Source organism: Lytechinus pictus, chromosome 6 (genome assembly GCF_037042905.1).
Source record: "Lytechinus pictus isolate F3 Inbred chromosome 6, Lp3.0, whole genome shotgun sequence".
Classification (NCBI taxonomy): domain Eukaryota; kingdom Metazoa; phylum Echinodermata; class Echinoidea; order Temnopleuroida; family Toxopneustidae; genus Lytechinus; species Lytechinus pictus.
In genome coordinates, this window is record NC_087250.1 from 27228987 (window position 1) to 27253406 (window position 24420).

The 24420-nt window shown below is 37.4% G+C and overlaps 2 protein-coding genes across 2 annotated transcripts; both read left to right on the plus strand.

Annotated features, from left to right (window-relative positions):
• The first annotated feature begins 850 nt into the window (after positions 1 to 850).
• Positions 851 to 11280, plus strand: LOC135154452 (uncharacterized). Its single transcript, XM_064100596.1, has 2 exons — positions 851 to 935; positions 6378 to 11280. Exon 2 carries the CDS (start codon positions 6474 to 6476, stop codon positions 8058 to 8060), a length of 1587 nt encoding a protein of 528 aa, XP_063956666.1. The 5' UTR covers positions 851 to 935; positions 6378 to 6473; the 3' UTR covers positions 8061 to 11280.
• Positions 11281 to 20009: 8729 nt separating this feature from the next.
• Positions 20010 to 22379, plus strand: LOC129277550 (uncharacterized). Its single transcript, XM_054913713.2, has one exon. The coding sequence runs from the start codon at positions 20010 to 20012 to the stop codon at positions 22377 to 22379; it is 2370 nt and encodes a 789-aa protein (XP_054769688.2).
• The last annotated feature ends 2041 nt before the right edge of the window (positions 22380 to 24420 follow it).

Below are 24420 nucleotides of genomic sequence, written 5' to 3' on the forward strand. Positions count from 1 at the left end.
ACAAAATGCTTCTGGCTACGGCCCTGATCATAACATGACAACTTAGTGCAATATTCTTACGAGAAACTAAATTATCATGATATACTACTCTATCATGTGAACATAAAATTGGTTATAAAAGAAATCTACCTGCCTTCAATTTTTTTCTATATATTCTTTTAAAAATCATAATTGTGGACCTAGCCCCTTTTGCAACTAAACTGAAATGAATCCAATCTATTTTGATTAAAGAATTGATTATTTCTTTGCCACTTTTATTCACGTTTTCATGAAAATTTTAAATTTTCTTTGTTTTCATCAGAGCAACATAAAATTTAGAGGTTTTGAGACAGAAAACAATAACATTTATGAACAATGGACCTAACCCCTGTTGACAAATGAGGTCTTCAGAAGAGTTTGTTTGCATAAGGGGTTCGTTCCACTCCAAAAAATCATTTTTTTTAATTCTTCCATATTGCAATATTCTTATGCGAAACTAAATTCTAATGATACCCCACCATGATAACATAAAATTGGGTATAAACAAAATTTACATGTCTTCATCTTTTTCATGATATTCTTTTCCAAAAAAAATTGTATGGACCTAACCCCTTTTGAAAAAAAAGGTGATTTTTCTTTGCCATTTTAGTTCGATTTTTAATAGGAATTTCAACTTTTCTTTGGCATCATCTTATAGAGCTACTGAAAATCTATACATTAAGACATAAAAATCAAATTTGATGAAAAATGGACCTAACCCCTTTTCCAAGTGAGCTATTCATATACATCGGAAGTGATCGACGGAAACATGCAAATAAACGTTCAAGTTGAAAGTGAAAGTTGTTCATTCTAGGGACTGATACAGGATGTAAAACTGCACGTTCAAAACTTGTAGATTATATTCGCATTCATCCACACAGTGAACAGAGATAGAGGGTGTGAACTTGAAATTATCGGTAAGTTTTGATAATTAGGAATACCCTAATCCGTATTTTCTTTTCATTATTCCGTATTGATAAACTGGAGAACATGTAAGCTAATACTACATAATCCTGAATCACTTCATATGAATTTATAGGCCTACTTTATTAACACTTGGGATACGAGAAATTTCCTAGTCAATAGAAAATCGAATCTAAACATAATCTTGCTGTAGCCTATAACATTGACACTATAAATGTTAGAGGTGAGAGAATTCAAAATATAAGTATGATAAGAGATGAAGAAGGACAATTTTATTAGGACTCGAACATTTGTTAATAGAGATAATGAGGGTGACTTTTGCATGTGGTAAACGAATGTGGTGAAAGAAATGATTTTCGTTCTCGCTGATGTATGACTTTCTGTGATAATACAGCATCCCCCCCCCCATGGTTATGCACGTGATCAGGAAATTACAAAGAAACATGTTTGAAAGTCTCCGTTTCTTTTAATTTTTCGTTGTTCTTCCTTAATTGGAACCATAGTAGAATATAAAGTTCACTATCAAACCGTATTCACAAAAACAAATAAACGTTGTTTCTGTCTTTTCAATATGAGACACTACACTCAAAGCAAAATATACAAAATTAGAAGAGATGTATTGTGTATCAACATGTTTATTGTAAACTGATGTTTCATACATATTTTGCCCATGCAACCAGCTAACTGTGACACCTCATCCCTCTCTTTCCTCTCTCTCTTTCTTTCTTGTATCACTATAATCAATATGTAAAAGAGAGAGCTCTGGGGCTAGGCCCACCCCAAAAGTTCAAGCACCAAGATAAAATTGAGAAAGAGAAAGAAAGGAAAGGAAGAGGTGTGAATTATATACACATATTTTTTCTTAATTTTCTTATTTTCTTATTATTTTTTATCTATCAGAAAATAAGCTATCCTCTTTTGCTCCCTTTCTTTACTCCGTTTAATGACCTTTTTATCTTTTGGACAATGTTTGGCCCCCTCATTTTTTGTTGGTTCATCACCGCATTGGCACAAGGCTTTTATATTTGACAAAAGTTTCTGAAACTGTGATCAAAAAAACAATTTTTGTTCTAATATCATTCAGACTAAAAATATTCCTTCTGGATAAAAATGAAGGGAAATTATAAAACTAATCAGCATTTGTAATAATTATCTACTGTATTATCATAATAGTACAAAACAATTGAATCATATTGGATGGTTCAGAACGGAATATCAGAGATATTTCAATAGTTTTGTATAGTAGCCTGTATGGTATGCGGAGGATATCAGTCCTTGGTTCAATATGCTGTCATATTAAACAGACAACTGATTCAGACAAAAATACACATTAAAAATGCATCGCTAAAACCATGGACCGTAGTAGGTTCCATGCTAAAACACTCTGTAGATTACAATCCTTGATATCAGTATTAATGATATATGACCAGTATTGTCAAAGACATGGTCAGTTATTAAATGTTATTTTCATCTACAACGTTATTATCATTCTTATTATAGTTATGGTGACTTTGATTTTTCGTTATCATAATCAAAATTATTACCATAAATGGTGACAATTATAATAATAATAATAAAGTAGGTGGCCCTAATGGTACTATTATTATGGTAATATTCACCATCAACGTTATCTAACATACACAATGATAAAACATTTAAGTTTCATGCAGAAAAGTCTATAGAAAGTACAAATAAAAAAGGCTTTGAAAATGCCTTGAAATTTCAAGGCTCAAAATCCTCAAGGCCTGAAAGTCCAAGGCCAAGGCATCGAACAAGTTGGCCTTAAGGCGCTTGAAGGCCATGGTCGAGCATCAAGGCACTACAACAATGGTTCTTGATTACAAAAAATACTTTTAAACTTTCCAAATTTTAGGTCAGGATGTCAATTTTCAGCTTCGTTTTTTGCTCGCTTCAATAATGTTTAGATGTCTGTTTACCCATCCCAGTTTAAAAGTCGAAAAAAAAAAATCACAGCTCTCTCTCTTCTCGCTCGTATCAGAAGGTTAGTAAGAAAGCTACTTTGCTAATATTTAAACAAAATGCTAAAAATTCCGAATTTAACAATCGGAAAATTTTTTGATCATCGCGTCACGTAATCAAATGTCCAAGATTTAGTGTCGATCTTTGTATGTTGGTAATTCTCTTATTGATGCAAAGCCCAGTGTACGGAACCTTGGTGTTCAATTTAATTCTGAAATGTCATTGGCTTCCCATGTGAATTTGACATGTAGAAATGTGTATTTTCAAATTCATAATATTAATAGTATTAGAAAATCCATGTCCACAAATGTAACTTTATCTGTTTTACATTCATACATTATTTCTCGTTTAGACTATGGCAATGCGCTGTTGTTCAACGCTAACAACGATCAGATCCGCAAGCTTCAAAGAGTGCAAAATGCCGCTGCCCGATTTCTTAGTAAAACTTCTGAAAGAACTTCACTGGTTGCCTGTGGTGGAGAGAATAAAATTCAAGATTTTGTTGCTTACATGGGACGATTATAAATGGTTGTGCTCCTCATTATCTTAACGATCTTATCTCTGAATATGTACCCTCTAGAAATTTAAGATCTTCAGGGACCGGGTTGTTGACAACTCGTAGAATCAAATGCTCATTTGGTGAAAAAGCTTTTGCTCATTGTGCTCCAACTTTGTGGAATGCACTCTCATCAACAATACGCGATGCCAAATCTATAGAGTCATTCAAAGCCAACCTTAAAAAACATAGATCTATTCTCATCATATTTCAAATAACACCCCCTTCTGTTTAATAATTCCCTCTTCGCCTCTGAATAGGAAACTAGATAGAAGGCGCACTCTAAATGCTATTAAAATAAAAATGTTCAGCTTGCGATTTGCGCTCGTATAGAACGTGTAAATAGATAGCTATCGTCTTAAGGATTACAAAACTTAATTTCAAATGTTTAGTCTGAAAATGAAAATTTCAAGCTTATGCTTCGCCCTCGCATTAATATTGTTTAAATAAATAATATCATGTTTTTGTTTGCAAAATTACTTATTGCTCACATTGATTGGTAGGATATGTATTCTTCTCATGTGTTACATGGAAACATTCATTAACAGGTAGCTTTTCAGATCATTATAGTAACATTTTCAACTCCCGCTCGCAATATCCTCTACATTAGCCACTGTAAAACTGTTATTATTAACTCCCTTTTTAGATTAGTGTATTGAAATTTTGGCTCGCGCTTCGCGCTCCCATAAATTATTTAGTTACATACCCATATTGTTAATGATAATTTAACAACTGCTCAGAATATATCACTATACATGAAATATAAAAAAAAAATAGCTCGCGCTTTGTGCTCGCGTTATTTCTTAATGCCTTATCCTGCTATCTTGTGTGGAACACCAAATCTGAAATGAATTAAAACTTCAGTCTTTCGAGAGGAATACCCCTAAAAATTAGCTCTTGGCAGCTAATCGGAATAAAAATATATTTGTTTCTGCCGATCATTATTATTGTAAGATAATGTGTTCTTTCCCCGGATAACAAAAAATTATTATTACATACGCATATTGTTCATGAACAAAAAAAAACCAACTGCTCAGAATATCAAAGTTTATATCACTATACATGAAATATTAAAAAAAAAATAGCTCGCGCTTTGTGCTCGCGTTATTTCTTAATGCCTTATTCTACTATCTTGTGTGGACGCACAAACCTGAGATGTAGTTAAAACTTCGGTCTTTTGAGAGAAATACCCCTAAAAATTAGATCATGGCAGCTAATCGGAATAAAAATATATTTGTTTCTGCCGATCATTATTATTGTAAGATATGTGTTCTTTTCCCCGGATGACAAAAAATTATTAAGCTCTTGCTTTAGCTTTAGATTCCCATCATCCATTAGTGAGATAATTATATCCTCTCAACAATTTTTATGCCTCTTAAAAAGTGTTCAAAGGTTTCCACTTTTGGTCACTATAATAAAATTTTCACCTTGCGCTTTGGACTCGCATCAATCATAAAATTAAGATACACAAATTGTTCTTTATTTTAAAAACGTGCTTAAACTTTTCAATTTTCAGATGGGAATATGAAAATATCCCAGCTCGCACCCCAAGTTTGTATGGCTTAATTAATCATGCTTAAAAAATTCAATTTTCAGTATAGATAAAAAAAAAAAAAAATCAGCTCGCACTTGGCACTCGCATCAATTTTTTTATTATAAAGGCATCTTATCTTGAATGATTATACGCGACCACAAAGCGTGAGCTGCATTTTTTTTTTATTCTAACCTGAAAAACGAAAATGATCTTTTTCATATTATTATAGAAAATTTCAGCTCGCAATTCGCGCTCACATTTTTTGTACTTATCCCTTGTAAGATACCTTACCGTGTTTTTGAGAATCTTCGGACGGTTTCTACAAAACATATTTATTTTGGTGCCCCCTACAAATGTTCAAGCAGCCCCCCCCCCCCCCTCCCAGCTGAATTAAGTCTCAGATACGCCATTGCCTTCAAGATTACATTAATTCCAAGGGAGGTTATCAATAATATTTCTAACCTCCCGCTCACACAATTCTAGGCCTACTCTGATTAAAAAATACATGAAATTGAAACCCCCAAATACTTAAAACACAAATTACTCGCGCTTTGCGCTCGCATTTATTCTTTTTGAAGAAAAAGTGACATTACATATATTATATATATGTGGATTTATTTCCTTCATGAAAATATGATTAAAAAATAGTGGTCTTCAAATGCCGTGTTTTATGTGACTAGGAAATAAAATAATTCAACACGCATTTAAAGCACTTTTCTTGCTCGGCGGGGAGGGAGGAGGCGTATTTTTTTCTCTCTAAAATGGCACCAAAATCAGGTCAGGTTTCTGCCCCTCCCTACGAAATCCCAGATCTTATTATCATTATTCTATACATGAGGAATTTCGTATATCATTTTTTACAATGAAAAGAGCCTTTAGACTTTTTTCTCTTCGAACATTTAAATTTCGCTGTAACTTATGCTCACTGCATATACTAAATTTGTGCCCTAAACATACTAGACATCTTTTTGACGTTGTTTGTCGTTTTCTCTACGCACTATCATAATTTATTTCCAAAATTCTTTGCAATTTGAGCACTGATCCACGTTTATCATGAGCTAAAAATAAAAACCATACCACCTAATATGTTTATACACTGCACCTCTTCGTGTATTCGTGTTTAATAATACATTATACAAGGATCTCAATTCAACTAAAGGAAAAAAAAAGTATTAAATTAAGTGTTGTTTTATCGGTTCACAAAACAACGCAAGAAAAATTAAGATTAAATCTGAGAACACTTTCACTGTGAAGGTTTCTGAGAAAGCGAGAGAATGTTTAATATACCCTCGTAATTTTTTGATCAAATGTTTCTTGAGTTCATTTTAACTTTTCTTGCGTTTTTTTTTTTTTTTTTTTTTTTAGGTAGGCTACTGTCCCTATTTTATCTTCGTCATGGCGTCTAAGTTCCCAAAAAAGAAGGGTGGATAGGACGAGCTTCGTACAAGGAAAGGTCATGACATGAAATGGTCATGTGACAAGCATGGTGAGCCAATGAAATTTTACTGTAAGAAACACAAAATTCCTATTTGTCATCCATGCGCTACCAAAGATCACAGTCAAAAACCATGTCAGCTAGACGACATCGAGGATGTCATCTTCGAAAGGAGGAGACAGCTAGATGAAAAACGGCCAAAAATACAGGAACTTCAGAAACAATTGGACGCCCTCAATGGGAAAATAAAGACTGTGTCAACGTCTGGAAGTACTCATCTTCGGAAAATTAACAACAACATTCAAGATTCATATCACGACAAGATCGAATCTGTTGGAGAAAAGGAGAACAGGATGATTAGGGTTATTAACGAGGAGGCAGATGAGGAAATAAGACTCGTAAATGAGAAGAGAGAAAAACGGATCAAGGATTGCAACACCGAGAGAGAAAATGAGCGACAAATCATCAAAGACAAAAAAGCAAAACTTTTATCAGATGCAAAGAAAATCAGCGAAGTTGTTTCTAAGAAGATCAAAGATCTTGCTAATAAGAATCAGCATGTAATAAACACTGTAAAGAACATTGAATCAACCATCAAACGTATAAACCAACATGATGAAACATTGGTGAATGAAGCTCCTCAAGTACTTGCATCTATTAATGAAAATTTAAGTTTGAATGTTCATCAAGATGATAGCGACTGTCTTGACCGAATACAGAGTGAAGTTGATAGAGTGAAGTTTGTAGAGGGGGAAGTAGGTGGAGAATACTATGGTAGAATTGATGGGTATATTGGTAAATGGGAACTTGTCAAGACAATTCACATTCCATCGGTTGTTAATAACCCGTATGTGCATGGTTTAGTCAGTGATGATGAGATATGTGTGCAAGACGTAGGTAACTATGACATGTATATTACAAACATCAAAACTCAACACACAGAGAAAGTCATTGATGGAGGTGTGCGATCATGTGCGCCCATAGACAGTAACGTAATAGTATGTGGTAAGATGAGAGATGATTACACGGGTGACAGGTTGGATGGATGCATCACTCTCTATGACAGACAATGGAAGGTGATTAGATACATCAGCATACCAAGGAATGGATACGATAGTCGTGTGTATGTTGATGTTGACAGGGATGGGATGATCATTGCTGCTCAGTTAGCTCAGTCTAATATCTACGTCATCAATCCTGCTGATGATAAGATAGTAAACACTATTACGATGCAGGGTAAGGTGGTGTGTGATGAGATACAAGCCTTGTCATCAGGTGATATCGTTGTGAAGACAGGTAATGATAAATACACTGTCATCTCACGATCAGGAAAAGAGAAGGCTGTCATACACTGTGATGAGTGGGACTGGTCAGAGTGTTGCGTTGACAAACTGACAGACACACTCTACATCGCGTACAGGGATGAAGCGCGTAATACATACGCAGTTGATCAGGTGTCACGTGATGGTATCATCCAGGCAAGGAGGATCGTGGAATACGTGCAATCAGATCGCTCTCACTGGGTCAGCCCTTGTCTTGTTACTCCTTCTGGTAACCTCGTAGGATGTGATGGAGACAAACTTCTTATCTACAAGAACACATTAATCTTGTAAATAATCTAGACTATCAAAGGAATCATATCGGATTTGTAAGAGAAATATAGACCAGAGATTTGTTTTCACTTTTACTTCCATTTCAATTTACGTCCTTCTATCTCTATATGTACGTGACTACAGTCATATACACATGGCCATGGTGTGTATAATGTTGTATCAATCCATATCAAATAGAAAACTGTCGGTAATGTCCACTCCGTCTAGATTTAGGTCTGTAATAAATGCCCTCAGATCCAAATGAATAGTTTACTCGTAACCTGAACAAAATAAATGCAAAATGTGTTAACGAATTGCCTACTTGAACCAGATGGTTATTGTAGAAAGTATTTTAGAATGGCTGAATTCAGTATTGAACGTGTTAATAACTGATTTCTGTGAAGTGAACCCGATCATTTACCAAACAACATTTCGTTCAATTTCATTCGATGTTATTCTCCTAATAGTGATCGGGTTATTCCTTGATTAAAATTGCTCTCAATTTTAAGGTATTTGATTCGAATCAATTCATCAGGACCCCATTTCATTAAAAAAATGTTGGCTATGAAAACAACTCTTGCTAAAATGTCAATGACCATGACAACAATAACGATTCTGCTTCCTGATTGGCTCATCCTGATTGGCTCATGGTTTCATGAAATGGTACCCTGGTTGATTTCATTTTTTTTTATTCTGTGGTAAAAAAAAAAAAAGTGGGAAGGGGTCAAAACTGTATGAAATAGAAGTTTCGTAATGTACACAACCCCCCCCCCCTCATGAAGTTAGATTAAAATAAGATAAAATCTCGTAAATAATGGTGTTTAATAGGGTTCTTGTTTAGTCTACATTCATATGACAATATGAAGGGAAAGGGATAATGTTTCCCGTATAATTCTTTTTTTCGCCAATTAAATATTCTCTAGTCATGTATAACAAAATAGGTGAGATTTTTCTCAAAAATATTTAATACACGGTATATTCATCATATTCCTGAAAGTATTGCATCATATTACTTATTTCAATCAGTTCATTTTTCTTCGCTTGCACAACTTTTATTTTATCCTCATATCGCTTAATATTTTCAACATAGATTACTGATTAATTGTATCCCTACACGAATAATATCATCTTACACATTGGCTACCTGACTTTCAAATCTTAAGTAACAATGATATGGAAGTGAAACATTTTTTAAAAATAGATATTTGTGTCGACGTTCTGTAATGATGTGTTCGCATTACTACGTTCAGTTATGTTTATCAACATCATGAAATTATGTCAAATTAATTTCATTATAAAGATCATATGTCAATAAAAAAAAAACACATGATAGGCTAGCGTACAATGCTGTAAATAAATAAAACAGGAATCTATTTTGTTTAACAGACAGGATTAGATAATTTGTCAAATATCTGCCCATAATGTAGCTTTTGTTCGTGGTTTCATGTTAATATAATATATAACTCGATTCAATCCATTTGTTTATTTCGTTTGCATTTTAAATTGTGTTTAGTGTGTAAACTGGAAGTCTATTCCAGAGGCATTGGCTAAAGTGAATATTCTTAAGATGAAAATGGTTGTATTCTTCTGATCATAATTTATTTACATTGTAGTAATCCTTATACATGTGCCCCCTCTATCTCTCTCTTCAAGTTTACCCCGACAAAAAAATGATTTGAATAAAAAGAGAAAAATCCAACAAGCATAACACTGAACATTTCATCAAAATCGGATGTAAAATAAGAAAGTTATGACATTTTAAAGTTTCGCTTAATTTCACGTAACAGTTATATGCACATCCGGGTCGGTATGCAAATGAGGAGACTGGTGATGTCATCCACTCACTATTTCATTTGTATTTTATTATATGAGATATGAAATATTCTAATTTTCTCCTAATAGTCAAGTGAAACAGTGATTAATTCCTCACTGAACATGTGGAATTAGCATTGTTAATACTATATGGTTCAGTCAAGTCTGTCCCTATGGTCAAATCTGTGAAAATGAAATATTGTATAATTCAAACAATAAAAAACAAAAGAAATAGTGAGTGATGGACATCATCAACTGACTCACCTAGTTGTGCATATCACTTTTTTGTGAAAAATAAGCGAAACTTTAAAATGCCATAACTTTCTTGTTTTACATCTGGTTTTGATGACATTTTCAGTGTTATGCTAGTTTGATTTTTCTCGACCTATTCAAATCAATATTTTGCTGGGGTGGACTTGACCTTTAACCCCCAAATTAGCCCTTTTACTGTATAATACGACATGGGTATCTATGTTGCTGTAATAAGTTGTATATAAATCGTTATTGTTCAAGGTGTGTTGTTTTAAGGTAGGAGTATATCATTTTTCAAAAGAAAAAAAATCCATTCGAATTTATTCTTGCAATAATCAACTTTGTACAGGTTGAGTTTAGGTAGGGTTTATGCTTTATTTCAACTATCAATTCAATTGCTCGTTATTGTCTATATAGTATAGGTTATTCAAAGTTTGTTCCTAAAACTGGAATGGGAGAGAGTGCTATATATCAACATTTTCTTCCGGCAATATGTCAGATCTAACGACTTTGCTTGATTTTGATTGCCTGAGAAGCACTGTTACTATGGGAGCTGTTGAATGAAACGCTTGACAATCCCATCTTTTTTTTATTTGCTCAATATTTGTTGCCTAATATATACAGCTCATTACAATTTGCTTAATAAAATTTGGGAAACTATTGTACATAACATGCATAATAAACATTATTATGATATAATGTATATCATGATATCTATTATTTTCAAGTGTATATTGAAGGATGAGTAGGAAGTATACGTTTGCTTTTGATATAATATATTTTAATTATACTTTGTTGTGAATTACTAACATTGTTGAATAGGAACAAAAGCCAATGCTTGTTGTTGTATAGACTTAAATCAAGACGAAATTAATCTTAAATACTTGAGAGCTGAAAATAGTCATGTGAAAATAGTTAGGAAATATCTTTCTTTACTGTGGGTAAATGTATTTAGTACATTTCGAGAAAGGTTTGCCAATGCAATATATACATGATATAGTTGTATAAAAATTACTGATCAAAACACCAATTACCAACCGATCGAACTATATCTTCACTAAGGGTTATCTACTACATTTCGAGAAAAGCTTACCAATGCACAATCAGTTGTATGCACATTATTCATCTAAAAACCAAGTATCAACCGATCTGAATAAATGCTTAATATTTTTAAACTGATCGAAATCTTTGCATTTTTTTTTTGAGGTCATTATCATGGTGATGGGGAGGGTGATTTTAATGCACAAACAATCATGTAATGTTATAATCAAATAATTTTGTCAGCATAAACGAAATTAAATGTAAAAAACCCGACTCTATATGCAGTTCATATTTGTGATTTACAAATGATTTTATTGGACATGTAGGACTGATGGTAACAGACGAAGGGGGGGGGGGATGAGAAGATAAAGGGAAAAGAGAGGGGGTGGCAAAGTGGAGGGGAGTGAGAGATTAAAAAAAATGGAGAGACGAGGAAAGTAAAGATGGAAAAAAAGACATGATGACAAAAATATATATATGAAAATATAAGGATAAAGAGACGGAAAGGAAAGGGATAGAAAAGATAAGAGAGAGGGGGGGGGGAACGATAGAAGAAGGGGAGAGAAAAGAATGAAGAGACAGTGAGAATAAAGACTGAGAAAGAGCGAGAGAGAGAGAAGTGGAGGAGTGAGAAGGAGAAATGGAGAGACAAGGTGATTACAGATGGAATAAGAGAGAGAGAGAGAAAGAGAGAAGAAGAAGAAGAACTACCGAGAGACAAGGAATGATAGAGAGAGATGGGGAAAGGGGACGGGGTGAATTTGTAATTAAGTTTGTATTGGTATTTTCCTTTCTTAGGAAACAAAAAAACATTACATTACAAAGTGAAATACATCACAAACCATGTCAATCATAAAAATTCATAACAAAATTGAAGAAAGGTTGAATTTGAACTACGTAGATAGAACTGGCTTCATCGATATTCGCTAAACATCTTGGATGCCATCTTGAAAATAACCACTTTCCCGGATGCGGATTTTGGTAGATTTTTAGTATGTTATTCCTGAGGTCAAATAGTACACAATACCGTTGAAAAATCATTTGTTGCAATTTGTTCCGGGTCAAACCATATATTGACCCGTCTATAATGAAAATTTAAGTTTGAATGTTCATCAAGATGATAGCGACTGTCTTTTTGGGGATGAGACATTTTCAGCTCACCTCTTGAATATTCATCAGGACATCCATAGAACTGCCTAGTAATGCAAATCTTTAAAATTAAATAACTTCGTAATTTGTTACCCGATTTTGATCAAATTTTCAGAAGTTTGCTTTTTGAATTTTATTATTTTTATTGAGATATAAACATCTCCAGCCTGGACCATCCCTTTAAACATGACCATTATGTTACTTCAGTGTATGCAAAGAACTACACCACTGTCATGACTGTCATATTAAATTTATGTTCAATGCTTCACCAAAGTAATATATCAAAATATAATAACACACTAAAAGAAATACATTTAACTATAAAATTATACAGAATACAGAAGGTTATGACAATGTCAATTAATAAAAGAGAAACATGTAAAATAACCTGCATAAAAAGCTGAGCTTGTAATATCTGAAGGTTCCTAAATATAGTTTGGATGCTTTCCTGTTTTCATGGTACTTCCTCAAGGGGGAAGGGGGCTTCAAGTATATCTAACAAAATATTATATATACATAGACATACTGAGCAACTCACCTGGCTTATGAAATCACCCAATGAAAGTGATTTTCTACTTCATTAAAAGCCCCTGTATTTTTGGCCTCCATAAATTGGCAATGATCTGAAGTCGGCTATCATCTATTGGGGGAAAAGAAATAGAAGATAGTCATCATTCATGATGACAAAATGTCCTTAGGCCTAAAATGTCTCGATCCTGGGTCAAATAAATAATAAAATATCAGCTCGCGCTTCGCGCTCGCATTATTTATATAGTGCTATCAAATTTCCCTATATACACAGTGCTGTAAACAATGCTTAAATTGACCCTTTTAATATCGGAATTTCAAATATTATTTTCAGCTCGGGCTCTGCGCTTGCATTATTGATTTTTATGATGAAAATGAAATGTATTCAGATTGCCAGGATTCTGTCTAACTCTAAAACACGCGCGCGCATGTTTTTGAGATACAAAGCTTGATCTTATTCAAAACGTGCTAAAATTATCCAGTTTGGAATCAGAATATCAAAAATTTTCTGCTCGCGCTTTGCACTCGCATTATTATTGTAGGAAGATACCAAAAATTACCCATCCTTTTTCATGATTCACAAACATGAATCGAATGTCCCATTGGGGGATTTGAAATCTAATCTTTTTAGGTTGTAATATAAAAAATGTTCAGCTCGCGCTTTGCGCTTGCATTATTTAATCGTTGAAATATGTATCGTCTTAATGGCTAACTGCAAAATATCCTTAACAGGACCCTATTTGACCAGGCCAGAACGAATATTTAACATTTCTGCTCGCGCTCGTGGTAATTATCTAGTTACATACGCGTCCTGTTCAGGTTCACAAACATTGCCCAAAATGTTCAATTTTCAGGACAAAATACATGAAATTTCATTTTTAGATTACATAGGGCTTAAGAGATTATTACACATTAATGTTGCTTATAAAGTAAAGCTAGGAAATGACTGTTAGGACATGGGCGTTTTGCCCCCCCCCAAAAAAAAAAAAAAATATATAAATAAATAAATAAATAAAATAAAAGACAGAATCAAAACTAAGAAAAAATAGAGAGAAAAGAAAAGGAATTAGGATGAATTATAATATTATTTTCCAATATTATGTCAAAATCTACCACAACCTTGTATTTTTGTGATAAAAATTTCAGCATATTTGCTTGCTCGCTTCGCTCACTGGCAACTTCTTATTAATTTTATGCGATACACCATATCGAGCCCCCTCGAAATTGTTGGCTCATTACGGCACTGGGACAACCCCTTCAAAGAAAAAAAAATATGATTTGAAAATATGGGTGAAAAAATTGCCCCTCAACCTATTGGCGGAAGCTGGGTCCGCCCCTGACTTAGGCTTTCAGGATATAATACATGAAAAATCTATTTAAAAAAAAAAGGAAAAAAAAGATCGAGCTTCGCGTTCTCATTATTTATTTAGGCCTTGTGAGATACCTCAATTTGTTTTTAAGAATGAAATCTCAGATTTTCTTTGACGTCTACCCCCCCCCATTTCATTTATTTTTTTTTACTTGGTGCCCTCGCCACCCCCCCCCCCCCGTGCACCCATGCTGAATTAATACGCCACTGATGAGGAGAATTAGTCGATTGCTTCGAGATTGCATTATTCCCAAGAGGTTATCATTAATATTATTGAAGGGTATTCTAACACAACAGTACAGAAACCACAGCTCCCGTTTTACACAATATTCTAATAGGGCCTACTCTGGTTAGAAGTTAAACCAAATTGAACCCCCCTCCCCCCCCCCCAATCGCTCGTGCTTCGCGCTCCCATTGATATTACATTATATATTCCTGGATTTTCTTTTCAAGAACACATGAAAAAGTGGTCTTTGTTTTTTTTAATGTGATTATAAGATAATTCAAAATCCATTTAAGGCACTTAAGTTAGCCTGATCGGGAGGGAGTGGGCGCCATTTTTCGAAAAGTTCATTTTTTTTTTTTTTTTTTTTTTTTTTTTTGGATTGGAGTGGGTCGCACCTCATTTTTCCTGTATCATTTCGTCTTGTTTATTAGTGATTCGTAAGTCCTTACTGCACAATTTTTGAAATATAGTATACTTTGGATCTATGGATACACCTCGGAGCAGAATTGTGTGAGTTTGTGTTGAACTTTTCGTGTATATTAATTTTACAATTTTGTACATCATTACGCACCATCGTCATTTCTCAATGGACTTGTATTACATACATTCACACATAGCTAGAGCTTCATGTTTGTGAAACGATACATGGATGTGAACCGCACTGACAAATCGCATGTTGATTACGTAACAGTCATAAATATTCACGATGTATTGTCACAGCCAGTTCGGGTTGGTCTCCATAGTGACCCTGTTGCTACTTACCGGGTCTGTGTTGCTTTTTACTAATACCACCTATGATTCCGATTATGGTGTAAAAAACTCTGAACAAACGAACATTCGGAAAATAAAATATCTGAAATGTCCAGTATCGTATTACAATACATGCAATTCATGTTCAACGTTCAACATATGCATACTTTGCCATGGCGATGTGGAGAAAAACCCAGGTCCTCGTTCCCACTCCAATAACCCACCCCAATCTGACTCACAACAGGGTACATCAACAAATCGTCCAATTACCCAAATCTCCTCTGTTATATTTAACGCTCGAAGTTTAAGGAATAAGATGAATGAATTTAATTCATTCTCTGAGACGTCATCCCCAGATATCATAGGAATTACCGAAACCTGGTTCTCAGATATGGACACAACGGTTGATGTCCATTTCCCCGATCACGTAACGTTCCGTCGAGACCGATCAGGAACCAGGGGTGGAGTTGTACTGCTTGCTGTCAAACCTAACCTGATACCAAAACGCCTCCCGCAATTGGAAAACGCCAATATTGAGATGGTGTGTGTCGATTTTGCCTGTAAACCCAACATCAAATGGCTTATCTGCGTACTGTATCGCCCGCCATCAGCAACTGTTGAATTCTGGGATCACCTACAACAAGCAGTCGACGACATTCAGGCTATCTCTTCTGACTATCAAGGGATCATTCTTACTGGAGACTTTAACACCAACTGGGCCGATCAAGAGCTCCCCATAGTTCATCAGCTAGACTCCATCATGTCATCGATGGATCTTACCCAGCTAGTAGAAGATATCACTCGACGTTCGTCCCAAGACCCTTCCAGGGGAACTATCATCGACTTACTTTTCACAACTTCTCCCTATTATATTGATAATGTTCAAACCATGTCCAACCCAGTCTCAAGTGATCATGACGCAGTTTTCTTCGAAATAAAGTTTAAGAAGCTCCGATCTCCTAAAAATATTATTAGGGAATTCTTACAGTACGATAAAACTGATGTTGAACATTACAATAATCTAATTACTTACGCCCCTTGGGAATTGTTTTTCGACGAAACCGATATAGATAAGGCCTGGGAAGGGTTTCATGATTTGTTTGATGCTATATCACGTGATTGCATTCCAAGGAAAGTGGGTCGTGCCAAACAACGTAGCCCATGGATCACGGATGAAGTCCGGAAGTTGGCCTCTGAAAAAAGTAAAGCTTTCAAAAAAGCAAAGAAATCAGGCTTAGACACTCATTGGGAACTGTATAGACAATTACGGAATCGCATTAAAATTATTACCAGTATATTATACCATTCCTTTATAAACCGCTTATTTTCTGATGAATCCGATAATAGGAAGAGATTTTTCTCATTCGTCAGGGCCCAGAAAAAGAGTCAAGATCCTCTAACAATCAATGACAATAACATAATATTGTATGAGTCTGATAAGATCGCGGAGTTGTTTGGTCGATATTTCAATTCTGTTTTCACACCCTATTCTGATGCACCAATAGAAACCCCCCCCCCCCCCCCAATTAGAGGAAAATCCACTTGCTACATACTTACGTACTATTGAAATCAAAGAAATAGATGTGCTTAATGTGGTAAAAGGTTTGAAGAAGGAAAAATCTCCAGGTCCAGACAAAATCACTCCAATGATGTTGAAATTGGGTTCTACTACCATTACACCTGTATTATGTAAGATATTTCGCCTCTCACTCTCTTATGGTAGATTGCCTATGTCTTGGAAACGTGCCAATATATCCCCTGTGTTCAAATCCGGGGATAAGGCTCTGGTACAAAACTACAGACCTATTGCCCTAACTTCGGTTGTATGCAAAGTATTGGAACGTATCGTAACAAACCGTATTCAAACACATATCAGTGACCATTGTCTACTTAACCCTAACCAACATGGTTTTGTGAAAGGCCGCTCTTGTGTGACTCAGTTAATGAATATTACAAACAAATGGTTGAATTTTCTTGATACCTCTCCCACACCAAAACTTGACGTTATCTTTTTCGACTTTGCAAAAGCTTTCGATATAATGCCACATGACGTGTTGATGAAAAAGCTCGCTTCACAATTCTTCATTACTGGAAGTGTCTGGAATTGGATTTTTTCCTTCCTTCATGGTAGGGAACAAAGAGTAATTTACAGGGGTTCCACCTCTTGCTGGTTGCCCATAACTTCTGGTGTACCGCAAGGCAGTGTTTTAGGGCCGTGTCTCTTTAATTTGTTTATAAATGACCTTCTCTCCCAAACCATATCATCATGTGCACTTTTTGCTGACGATACGTTATTATACAGACCAATATTTACACCCTCTGATAGTTGTCAGTTGCAAAACGATATTGATAATATTCATTCATGGTGTACGAACAATAGAATGCGTATTAATTCATCCAAATCTAAAGTTCTACGGATAACATGGGCAAAGAACCCTGGAGTACCTTATTATACTTATGACAATATTGTTCTAGAATCAGTTCAGCAATACAAGTATCTAGGAATAATGCTTAATAATAAGTTACAATGGAATACTCACGTTGAACACATTGTTAAGAAAGCAAATCGTATGCTCGGTTTTGTATTGTCAGTCTCTAAGTCCTTGACCGCATCTTCCATATTCTCCTTGTTCAAAACAATTGTTCTTCCGATTCTTGAGTACGGTCAACCAGCTTGGCACTTGCATACGAAATATCTATCCCAAAAGGTCGAAAATGTTCAGAGACGAGCCACCCGCATAATACTCAAACAAAAAAGACAAGAAATGTCCTATCATGACAGATTATTAAAACTCAACTGGCAAACATTGGAATCAAGGAGGAAATTTTCACTACTATTTTATGTTGTCAAGGCTTTGTATGGTATTGTACGTTGTGATGCAGTTAGATGTTCCATTATCATTAACAGTCGGCATTTGGAGGACGTGAAGTTCAACCACCTCCGAGCGCGAACAAATCGACTTCATCTATCAGCTATTAATTCTTTTCCCCGTTACTGGGATGAATTGCCGGTAAGTTTGCGCTCTGGGGTGGTTGTTAACTCACTTATCTCATGGATGAATGAACTAAGAAACAATTTTGTGCTTAGCCGGTGATGAATGACCATGTTTATTTTTGCAGGAGTTTATTATTTAGGATTGTGTTTGTGGCAGTTATCCTTGTTGTTTTTATATCTTCGTAGCGACTATTTTATTTTTAAATTTAAATTCATTGATATTGATATTTTAAGTTAAGATGAAGTGATATCAAGTAGACCTATGTTATTCTATTATAATTGATCTTAAACCTTTTTGTTCATACTCACTCTTTTATCCGCTTCTGTTTTATGTAAGCACCCACTGGATAGGGTCAAATGGTCTTCATTGACTACAGTAATTCAGTTAACTTTATTTGACCCTGGCAGTCCAGTGGGTGCTCAATCTATACTCTGTTATGTTTATTATGTGTTGTACTTCACTGTACCAATTTCTATACTTTTCACTGCCGAAATAAATAATAATAATAAAAAAAAAATAATAATAATATGGGCGCCAAAAATCAGGTCAAATTTGGACCCCCCTCCCTCCCCACGAAATCCTGGATCCGCGCCTGGGTTCTATAACAATAACCCAATTAGGGCAATCAACCCCTGACAACTACTTCAAGGAAAATATTATCCTTATATTTTTACCGCCGGGGACTGATACCCCCCCCCCGGAAATTTACCCTCCAGACAATTACCCCGGATAATTACCCCTAGTACGGAGCCTTGAAAATGCCATCAACGTGACGACATGGCGTGGTACTTTATCTTGCCATGTCTTAATCAATCATTGGCGGCGGAAGGCAAAACAATTTAGGGGGGTCCACCTGAAATTTTGGGATGGACACAGATAAAAAATTTGACAAGCAATCAACCAAAATTTATAAGAAGGACCACCAAAATTTTTTGACAAGAAAAAAAAGGTTGTCAACCAAAATTAGGGGGGGGGGGGCAAAAAGATTTTAGGGGGGTCCACCTCAATTTAGGGGGGGACGTAGAAAACAAATTGACAAGCAAAAAAAGGTTCTCAACTAAAAATCTAGGGGGGACCGTCCCTCACCTCAAATTTAGGGGGGAAAGGTCCCCCCCCCCCCCCCACCGCTTCGCCGCCTAAGTAATTAATACGCTTATTATTTCGACATACATGTAGCGGTATATTCTATCTTGTCAAGTCGATATGTCCACATGGCGAGATATGAATTGTACAAGTCCCGGCGAGAATCCCGATATATCGCTATGTTGACATGTAACTTATTTAAGTCGACTTGGCAAGATAAAATATCTCGCCATGTTGACATATATAACTTTTTATAAGTGGCAGAATAACGTATCGCGCCATGTGGACATAATAAGCTTATTTAGTCGACATGGCAAGATAAAGTATCTCGCCATGTCGTCTAGTCGATGGCATTTTAGAGGCTCCGTATGGCGTCTATAGAGGGTAAATTTCCGGGGGGGGGGGGGTAACAGTCCCTGACGATAAAAATATGGGGATAATATTTTCCTTGAAGTAGATGTCAGGGGGCGATTGTCCTTAGGGTCATCGTTATAGAACCCCATGGACTCGTATCATTGGCCTTTTGACCTCTTAATTGGATCTCACTATATCCTGATCATAATTTTACACACACCGCGGACAATCGGACCCGCGGTCTATCGGACCCGCGGACTATCGGACCCGCGGTCTATCGGACCCGCGGTCTATCGGGCTGTAACCGAAAAAGTTGGATAACATCATATCTATAAATTCTTGATTACAGGGGGTATTACGATCTAACAAGTTCAAATTAAAATCTCCCATTATAAAAACCTTTTTCGCTGATGTGGTTTACGGTACAACTCAAGCCAGACGACCTAGACAAAGTTCAGGCATTCAACAACTACACATCTCGCAAAGCCTTCCAGTCCACCAAACTTAAGCAAATCAACAAGTTCGACCGACTCCACTCCCGCAAGCCTACACAAGCCAACCAACAACCTTCGACCGAAGCAACCAAGGACACCGTAATCAACCTGAGCCGACACCAACTTACCCAAGCCGAACACAAAGTACTCTCCCTCGGACTCAACTTCGCCGTAGCTCCTAAGAAGATCCCCTTCTCCGACATAGTACAGCAAGTCGAACCCAAGCTCCGGTTTCTTTCCAAAGCGGCCGCCAACGAAATTAGACTCAAAGTAACCAATGCTCTCTCCGACGCCAAGCCACCTAAACCAAACCTCTCGAAAGAAGAACACTCTGCCATCCAGGACCTCCGACGTAACCAAGCCATCCACATCCTTCAGGCTGACAAGGGCAACGCCACCGTTATTATGGACCAAGACGTATACGATGACAAGATCGAAGACATTCTCCAGGACAAGGAAACCTACTCCAAACTCAACAGAGACCCAACTCCGGCCAACGAAAGGAGAATCAACCAACAACTGCTAACCCTACACCGATCTGAAGCACTACCCAAGGCACTCTACTTCCAACTCAGATCCTCTTCAGCCAAGTCTCCAATCCTATTCGGACAACCCAAGATACACAAGCCTAACACTCCTCTCCGCCCTATCATCTCCACCCGCGGGTCACCCTGCTACAACACAGCACGTCATCTGGCCAACATCCTTCAACCACTCGTAGGCCAAACCCAGCACCATGTCACCAACTCCAAGCACTTCATTGACGTCGTCTCCAAGACCAAGATCCGGCCCTCCGACACACTCGTCAGCTTTGATGTCGTCTCCCTCTTCACCAGCGTACCTGTAGACCAAGCATGTGACATCATCAAGCAACGCCTGATCACCGACTCAGACCTCGCATCCAGAACCAATCTCACACCAGACCAGATCCATGACCTCCTCCTCACCTGTCTCAACTCCAACTCCTTCAAATGGCGCAACAACTACTACAAACAACTACAAGGAGCAGCCATGGGTTCACCTCTCTCACCAATCATCGCTAACATCTTCATGGAACATTTCGAGCACCAAGCACTCAAGACTGCGGACAAACCTCCTTCACTCTGGCTCCGCTATGTCGACGACACCTTTGTCATCTGGCCGCACAGCACACCCGACCTTCACCAGTTTCTCAACCACCTCAACCACCAGCACCCCAGCATCAAGTTCACCATGGAGACCCAACGCGACGACTCAATCCCTTTTCTAGACGTTCGCATCACCAAGACACCATCTGGATTCCCATCTCACCAGGTGTACCGGAAACCCACCCACACAGACCGCTACCTCAATTTCCGCTCACACCACCACCCATCCGTCCACCAATCAGTCGCCCGCACTCTCATCAGACGAGCCCACCAACTCAGCGACAAGGCACACTTACAGCAGGAACTCAAGCACGTGACCAATGCACTCACCACCATCAACCATTACCCCAGGAGAAGGATTAACACTCAACCGTCCAGCCACCAACCCAACACCAACAGAACGGAAAACCCATCCGAAACCAAGCCTATCGCCACCATAGCACTTCCCTACATCGGCAAGACTTCACACCGACTACAACGCATCCTTCACTCTGCCAACATCCTCGTCAGACACCAATCCTCTCGCAAGCTACACTCCATCCTGCACTCTCATAAGGACAAGCACCCATCCAACAAGCAACCAGGCGTCTACAAGATCCCCTGCGACTGTGGCAAAGTCTACATTGGAGAAACCGGCCGAGACTTCGACACCAGACTCAAGGAACACAAGACCCACCACCGACGCAGCGACTGGGACCGATCTGCCATCGTCAAACACGCACAACAGGAAAATCACAGCATAGACTGGGACAAGAGCCACCTAATCACCAACATCCGGCACTGGAATACCAGAAGGGTCAGGGAAGCCATTGAGATACATCAACACAACACCGTGCCTCAAGACCCTGGTCTCCACATCAACACCATCTGGCACCCAATCCTACGTCACCACCCAACTTCCAACCAATCCACAACCAACTCCACAAGCAACTCGCCGTCCACCGTCACCCTACCAAGCCCTCCTACCCAACACAGCAGTCTGATCGAATCACCAACTCAACCAGCAACTTCGCCGACGCACACGCCACCGACACCGACGCCTCGCTACAACCTCCGCCGACGACCCAACACCTCATCCGCACACCAGGCCACCCACTCAATCCCGCCGAAGCCTACCCGACGAGTCCGCCGACCAACACGCACGGAACGCCACCACTGATGTACCTACCACGCCGCCGACACACACCGCCGCCGTAACTCACCCCGCCGTCTACTCACCGCGTCCGCATACCACGCCAACTCGTTTCCCGCCAAAACCGCCGACCCACGCACAGAGCGCCACCTACGACGTCCGCCCGCCGTGACCGCCGGCCCAGCGCTTTCCCCCACGTCCGCACGAACGCCATAAGTACCGCCGCACGCTAAGCGAACACTCACTCCTGAAGACGGACAGTCAACCTGCCCGAAACGTCGAGTCTCTCTACTACTCATCATCTCTACTCGCCGACTCAAGCCAGCATCTCCTCACTAGCTCTACTACTCAAGCTGTTCTCAACTCATCAATCTTTCCTGGTTTACAGTCCTTTTCAGGACTACTTTCAAGAAAGAATACTCTACTCTCAAATCTCCACTTTCTCGCCTATCCATTTCTTCTCTTTTCCTATCCACTGTTTCTACAACACTTCACATGGTGTACCGTAAACCACATCAGCGATTGTACATACCACCATGCAAACCTTCAAACAACATCCAAAAACCTTTTTATTATTCAAAACATGCATTGACAAAAGACTTTGAGCACAGTGTAAAAAATCATGGACACTACCTTTAGGGGGTCTGTATATTTCTCCAACAACTATTTGTTTTTTATCAGGTAATTCTATTTGGATAAATATGCATTCAATAACCTCAGACATCACATAAAGCTCGGTAAGTTCATTGACTTTCAAGTTATTTGATACATAAAACCCAACCCCGCCTCCTCTTTTGTGTTCCCGATTGTTTGTATAAAAAGTAAAGCCGTCAATGGTTACGAAGGATCGCTGCTGGTCATTCAACCACGTTTCAGAAAATCCGATAACGTAATATCCATAACAAAGTTGCTCAATGAATGTCTGAAATTGGTCGATCTTTTTATTAATGCTTCTTATATTATGATGGAGGAGAAAGAGTTTATTTTTTGAGTTGCGGGAACTTACAACAGTATCGTACTCAGAGAAGTATTTGGTACATATGGAGTGCATAGAACGATCTTCAGGATGGAAATCAAATTGGAGTTCTGGCATTTCCAGGTTAAGTAACGCTGGAAGTGGCCATTATCATTTAAATCAATATTATGTTCATCCATAAGGAATTACGAGATAACTGTAGAAAATAGAGTGAGGATTCCTGTTATGTATAAAAGTAGAAAATGATGCATTGCTTACTATTGATAAAACGCACTGGCTGAGCAAATTATAGAGTGGCAAATGATGTACAAGAATGTAAAACAAGTCAATTACAGAATTAATTAAAGTAAGGTGATATTCGAATATCACAAAAAGTAACCAAGCAAACATAAACGATTTGCTTCTATAATCATTGGCTATTTGCAACCACCAAAGTTTAAAGAGATAACAAGTCATTACAATGAGGTAATTAAAAGAATTGCATAACAATCATTGAAAATATTCAGAAGGTCAACAAAATGAGATAACTATACTTTTGCATACTATGGCGACAGTATCTTCAATTTAACCTGAGAATGCATGTGAGCAAAATAGTAAATGAGTATGAAATGCAGTAAAATATTGTGAAGACCATAGAGCAATAATTCAAAGCAAATTACATACAATTTCCAAGAAAACCCAGTCATTTTAAATCGAAACCATCGCTTATGTTATAAATAATGATACTTCTATCTTGGTTTAGGTTTGGATTAAACAATGAAAATTGGCCGAGCAAGGCTGACAAAAATGAAATAAAATATCAAGCTGTCGTGCTCTTTGAATGTCATATAGCAGAAAATTGAAGACTAAAAGGAAAACCGAGTTTCTCCTCGAGGTTGATTTTTAGTGATATAAAATGAATTGATTGATTAAATGCAGTTTCATGGACTAAAATGAAATAGTCAAATCAGATCCTAAAATGCTTTTAAGGAAAAAACCCATGAGGGCAAAAACATCAGTGTGAAAAGTAGCACTCATTTGGTATATATATTTGAAATGCAAATAAAAACCACAAACTCAGCATGAAATATTTTTCTTCTCCATTTCAAATAT